General features: G+C 45.9%; 1 protein-coding gene across 1 annotated transcript; it reads left to right on the forward strand.

Moving 5' to 3' along the window:
- The first annotated feature begins 98 nt into the window (after window positions 1-98).
- On the forward strand, window positions 99-5,871 carry SLITRK2 (SLIT and NTRK like family member 2). The gene is made up of 2 exons (XM_075107026.1): window positions 99-360; window positions 868-5,871. Exon 2 carries the CDS (start codon window positions 911-913, stop codon window positions 3,482-3,484), a length of 2,574 nt encoding a protein of 857 aa, XP_074963127.1. The 5' UTR covers window positions 99-360; window positions 868-910; the 3' UTR covers window positions 3,485-5,871.
- Window positions 5,872-6,681: the final 810 nt, after the last annotated feature.

A 6,681-nucleotide genomic window follows, 5' to 3' on the forward strand; every position in this document is an offset into this window, starting at 1 on the left:
GAGGGGGAGGACGGGGGGTGGGGGGCTGGGAGAAACGTGTCCCCCCCCCCGCCCCCGGCGTGACGTCAGCGCGGCCCCGCGCGGGGCAGCCGGCAAAAACCCCGCGCCGCGCCGCGCCCCGCGCAGAGCCGCCCGCGCTCCCGCAGCGGCGCCGCCGCCGCTCCTCGTCCCCCGCCCGGCCCAACTTCCCGCCGAGCCGCGGCCGGGACGGGACGGGACGGGACGGCGGCGCCTCGCCGGGCTCCTCCTGAGGCGTGAGGCGGGCGATGCCTCTCGCCGCCGGGCGCTTGGCTCCCGGGGCGCGGCGGCGGCGGCGCTCGGCGGCGGCCCCTGCGGCCCCCTCGGGCGCCCCGAGTGCAGGTAACGAGCCGAGGAGCGCGGCGGGAGGCGCGGGGAGCGCGGTCCGGAGGCGCCCTGCTGCCGGGAGCGGGGCTGGGGGGTTTGCGGTGTCCCCCCCCCCACACACACACCCAGTTCTAAATGCTGTCGGTGAGGGGGCGCCGGGCAGCCGGGAGCGGGGGCTGCCCCGGGCCGACGGGGCCGCTCTGCCGGCGGCCGCCGAGGCGGAGGCGGGGGGGAGGCGGCTGCCGCGGCGGGCGGCGGGGCCGGGCGGCGGGCAGCGCTGGGGAGCCCGGTGGTCGGAGGGCTCCCCGACGGGGCTTCCCCCGCAGCAGCTCTGCGGGCGCTTTCCGAGAGGAAAAGGAGGGGTGGAGGAGGGGGGATTTCCGAGGAGTTTTGCAAGTCGCCGCCTCGCCGCCCCGCTCCCCCGCCCCAACCTGGCACCCTCCTTTGCCCTCCCCTTGCAGCCTCTGCTCCTGGCCGTTTTCACTGGGGATTTCTTCTTTCTCTCTTTACCTGTCTTAAAAGGTTTGACTGTAGGTACTGAAGCGGGGATCGACGGCGCATAAAGATGCTGAAGGGTGTTTGGTTACTCAGTTTGTTAACAGTGGCTGGGATCTCGCAGACAGAGAGTCGCAAACCTGCCAAAGACATTTGCAGCAAGAGCCGCTGCCCTTGCGAGGAGAAGGAGAACGTGCTGAACATTAATTGTGAAAACAAAGGATTTACAACGGTCAGCCTCCTCCTGCCGCCACCGTCCAAGATCTACCAGCTGTTTCTCAATGGGAATGCGCTGACCCGCCTGTTCCCCAATGAGTTTGTCAACTACTCCAATGCCGTGACCCTCCACTTGGGCAACAACGACATGCAGGAGATCCGCACGGGGGCCTTCAGTGGCCTCCGCACCCTCAAGAGGCTGCACCTGAATAACAACAAGCTGGAAGTGCTGAAGGAGGACACGTTCCTGGGCTTGGAGAGTCTGGAGTACCTGCAGGCTGATTACAATTACATCAGTGCCATTGAGGCAGGGGCCTTCAGCAAGCTAAACAAGCTCAAGGTGCTGATTCTCAACGACAATCTCCTGCTGTCCCTGCCCAGCAATGTCTTCCGCTTCGTGCTCCTCACTCACCTGGACCTGCGGGGGAACCGGCTGAAGATGATGCCTTTTGCTGGTGTGCTGGAGCACATTGGAGGCATCATGGAAATCCAGCTGGAGGAAAACCCTTGGAATTGCACCTGTGACTTGCTGCCGCTCAAGGCCTGGCTAGACACCATCACTGTGTTCGTGGGTGAGATAGTCTGCGAAACCCCCTTCAGGCTTCATGGGAAAGATGTGACCCAGCTCACCAGGCAAGATCTCTGCCCTAGGAAAAGTTCCAGTGATTCAAACCAGAGAGAAAAACACCCTGTCCTCTCAGACCCACACATCTCGAGGCTATCGCCCACAGCCAACTCTGCCATCAATCCCACCAGAGCTCCAAAAGCCAGCCGGCCACCCAAAACCAGGAACCGCCCCACACCCCGTGTCACTGTGTCAAAAGACAGACAAATATTTGGACCTATCATGGTTTACCAGACAAAGTCTCCTGTGCCCATCACCTGCCCAGCTGGCTGCATCTGTACGTCGCAGAGCTCAGACAACGGCTTAAATGTGAACTGCCAAGAGAAAAAGATAAGTAACATCTCCGATCTCCACCCTAGGCCTACCAGTCCAAAGAAACTTTACCTTACCAGTAACTATTTGCAAGTCATTTATAGAACCGATCTGGTAGAGTACAGCTCTCTGGATTTGTTACATCTAGGAAATAACAGAATTGCAGTGATACAAGAAGGTGCCTTTACAAACCTCACAAGTTTACGTAGACTTTATCTTAATGGCAACTACCTTGAGATTCTCTACCCATCCATGTTCAATGGGCTGCACAGCCTGCAATATCTCTACCTAGAGTACAATGTCATTAAGGAGATCCTGCCACGCACCTTTGATGCTCTGAGTAATCTTCATCTGTTATTTCTCAATAACAACCTGCTCAGATCTTTGCCTGACAATGTCTTCGGCGGCACTTCCCTCACCAGACTCAACCTTAGAAACAACCATTTCTCACACCTGCCTGTGAGAGGAGTCTTGGACCAGCTCTCGGCTCTAATTCAGATAGACCTCCAGGAGAACCCTTGGGACTGCACATGTGACATCCTGGGGCTGAGGAACTGGATAGAGCAAGTCACGGACCAGAACAACCAGCAGCCAAATCCCCCCGTAGTTATCAACGAAGTCATATGCGAGTCTCCCACCAAGCACTCTGGAGAGCATCTGAAATTCCTGAGCAAAGAAGCCATCTGCCCAGAGAACCCCAACTTGTCAGATTCTTCTCTCCTCTCCATGAATCAGAACACAGATACACCCCATCTCCTTGGTGTCTCACCCAGCTCCTACCCAGAAATACACACTGAAGTTCCGCTGTCTGTCTTAATATTAGGCTTGCTGGTTGTGTTTATTTTGTCGGTCTGTTTTGGGGCAGGCCTGTTTGTCTTTGTCCTGAAGCGCCGGAAGGGGGTGCAAAGCATGCCCAGCAGCACAAACAACTTAGACATAAGTTCATTTCAGCTCCAGTATGGGTCTTACAACACTGAGACCCACGATAAAACTGAAGGACATGTTTATAACTACATTCCCCCTCCTGTTGGACAGATGTGCCAAAACCCGATCTACATGCAAAAGGAAGGGGATCCAGTTGCCTATTACAGGAATCTCCATGAGTTTAGCTATAGCAATCTTGACCACAAAACGGAAGACCCCACCAGTCTTGCATTTACAATCAGTGCAGCTGAATTACTGGAAAAGCAATCCTCGCCGAGGGAACCAGAGCTTCTTTATCAAAATATTGCAGAAAGGGTCAAGGAACTGCCCACCGGAGGATTAGTTCATTATAACTTTTGCACCTTACCCAAAAGGCAGTTTGCCCCTTCATATGAATCAAGACGCCAAAACCAGGACAGGATAAATAAAACTGTTTTATATGGAACTCCCAGGAAATATTTTGCAGAACACTCTAAACCCGAGCATCCTTTACTCCAAGGAAAGCTACAAACAGAACCAGACTACCTCGAAGTTCTGGAAAAACAAACTGCAATCAGTCAGCTGTGAGGGGGGAGGTGGGAGACAGGAAAATTTTTAAATGAGCTCAGCATCATATTTGATTGAGTCTGAACTCAGTGCTCATGTCATCTGTCGCATTCCCAGCATCTCCACTTTTTAAATTAGAGAGGGAGAGAGAAATGGAACCCTTGCAGCATAGCAGGGATATGGTGTTGCTTTTGCAACGTTCCCTTTAAGTTATTTCTCTGTCTCTCTCCTTTTGACCCTTCTATAGGAACTGTCACTGCAAATGTATGTTTCTGTAATAGATCTTGCATCATTCTTTTTGATTTGGAAGGAAATTAGGAAGGTGGTCTTTGGGTTTTCTCTTGATTTTTTTTCTTTTCATTTCAAAGTGGAAACTTAAATGTATTCTGTAGAAGATCTCCAAAGATCTTTTTTTCCTGGACTATGACTTTCTTTTGTAAATAATAATATACAGTACTGCTGTTTCAATTACCAAGTATAGCCACTGGGCGTCACTTTTTTGTGTTAAAGTGCCTTTGCACTTTAAGTACATTATTACTTAATTGTTGCTCTTAGCTTTGATAAATTGAACCTATTTTAATGTGTTGTATTTTTGAAATTAAAAAAAATTGTAAAATAGATCTACATGTCAGCTGCATTAAATCAGAAGGTTTGATTTATAGGAAAGCTGCCCTTCTTTAAATGAATCTAGTTCTAGGACTTTACAGACTCAAATGTAAATTATTGGGCTATTTTTCCCTCTGGGTTTGTTTAGAATGATTCACTGAAATCAACTGAGAGGGTTTAGTAATGGACTAGAGGTTATCAAATGCCTCAGCTGGGAGTAACAGCTCATTAATAAAAGACGTTTAACACAGTATCATAGTGAACTGAACCATTAATGTCCTTCTTAATACATTGCATTGCAGCTCTGACACAGTAATGTTCAGTGGTTTAAGATTATTTTCATACTTAAGAGAACATTACTCATATTTTATGCATTAAATTAGGTATTTTTATACATTTTATGACAGAGTTTATATTTGTAACTTTTTTGGACTGAAATTAACATGTCCTTTTCCTGCCAGATGCTTTTTGTTTTTTTTTTTAATAAGCAGGGACACCAGCAGGGGTCATCCCACACCTCATTAAATTTATTAACATACAGGCAAATGAACCAATGCCAAAGGTAAAATTTGAACCTGGGTCTCTGGAGACCTCCAAATCAAGGTAGCAGAGATCAGTGTGTGCATCACACTAACTGTCAGTAGTCTGAAATATGTCAAGTTTTCAGTCTCTAAAGCAAGAGTAATATTGCAATAATTCTAATCTACTAGAAAAAAGATTAAGTTCATTACCTTAAATTTTATAAAATGTTTTAAGTTAACTGAATTCCATTCTCGGCATTGGTTTTCTTAAGCTCGTCAGTGAACACACGCCATGTCTTCTCCTTTCCCATTAACTCAGGCCTGTTTTACTTCAAGCTTTACGTTATCACCTTCAATTTACATTTCCTTCCTGGAGAATATTGAAACCATTTTTATTAACAAATACACAGTCAAACTTTATTAAGCCTTATTAGCTTCTAAATAATTTTTAGATGCAAACATTATTGTGCGATTTAAACAAACAGCCCTTATTTACAACAAAAACAGTTTTGTTTTGTCTATTGTAAATCCTTATGCAACTGGGATGGTGATCTGCATATAAAGTAGGCCAGGCTTTTCAATTCCTTATTAAAGCAATTGATGGAGTCTGAAAGAAGCACACTGTTTCCTTTTCATAAATAGGTTACTGCACATAATAATCCTTTATTATCATGCGGAGATTGAAGTGGCCTCTGCTGACTGATTTTTAGAGCTTTACTATAGTTAATAACACAGTATCTACAACTTTGAGAAATTTTCAGCAATAGCATTTGAGCTATAAATAACCACAATCAATGTTGTTCTAATCAGGACTTTGCCAAAAGGAAGTTGCTTTATATTTAAGAGCTAAAGGGGCTTTGCGAGTGTATTGCCAGATATCTGAGTCATTCGGTAAACTGTCTTCTAATGATTCATGTGACATCTGAGTACATTAATATGCTAACACATCAATTCTTTATGTTTAGAGTCCATAGCACCTATGGCTGTTCATTAGGTCAGGTTTAAAACTGGAGTGCTGTAATGAACTACTGAAGAATCAGTCTTCAAAACGGTCTCCCTTCAAGAAGGAGGTGAAATGGTATCACATTAGTTGAGCTTGGAACGTTTGACTGGAATAGCATCCGTCTTTAAGTGAGGTACTTGTTTGAAAGCTGCCAGTAGTGATTGTCTTATTATGGCTCTTTTCCCTGGGTAATTACAAGCATTTATTGCGGAAACCCTAAGAAAAGTATAAGTATTATTTTAAAATAAAGTTATTAACTCTTCCCAGGTATGATTTTAGTATTGCCCGCAAAACAAGTACCATGTAGCAGGTAGGTCTGTAGCAGCTAGGGTATTATTATTTATTATTCTCCAGTGAACCAGAACCAATTGCAGGTTTTTTTCGTACAAAAATGCTAATTTTTCTTACAAAAATGTTTTCTGTTTTCTAGTGTTGGCAAACAACAGATATAGGGAATTGATTCTTTTAGGAACTTTATCTTGCTTGTTTTTACTGTGACACTCTCAGACTGTCTTAACTGTTTGCTTTGGTAGCACAGCCGTATTTTACAAAGGTTGCTGTTGCTTTACATTTCCTTAGCTTTCCTAGTGGAATTTATTTAGTGACTAGATTTTCTTTTGCATCATCAGTACCAACTTAAAAATCATTATTGCTGTAGATCTTTTAGGTTTGTTTTTATACCCTTCAGTTGACATCTATTAAGCAATTCTTTTCATAGTGTGTCTAGGTGAGAGAGAAGGAGATTTTTTCAGTTATGCTTAAAGAGATTTGTTTAACAGGGAAAGTGTGTCGACAGCTGCTGTGTAGAAGGTCTCTACATTTCTTTAGCTGTGCAGCCCTGGAAGCTGCTGCTTATTAGCAGAGAGCTGCTTGCCTGAGTACTGACTTGATAATGAGTCTGAAAAAATTTTCCTGCGTAGTTTGAAAAGTTGAACTGTGAAAATTATGTAACCAGGTTAGCAAAGTACTTTTTTCCTCCGGAAAATGGGATACAAATAGTTTTCTTTCTTCATAAGTTTTCTTTTGTGAAAGTGGACGTAATGTTACCTTTGCAGAAACAGTAACAACGCAGACTGAAGCATTATTAA

Source organism: Phalacrocorax aristotelis, chromosome 11, assembly GCF_949628215.1.
Source record: "Phalacrocorax aristotelis chromosome 11, bGulAri2.1, whole genome shotgun sequence".
Taxonomy (NCBI): Eukaryota; Metazoa; Chordata; class Aves; order Suliformes; family Phalacrocoracidae; genus Phalacrocorax; species Phalacrocorax aristotelis.

What these genes read in the sequence shown, in the direction of transcription:
- SLITRK2 (XM_075107026.1), top strand. Translation starts at nt 911, where the DNA reads ATGCTGAAGGGTGTTTGGTTACTCAGTTTGTTAACAGTGGCTGGGATC.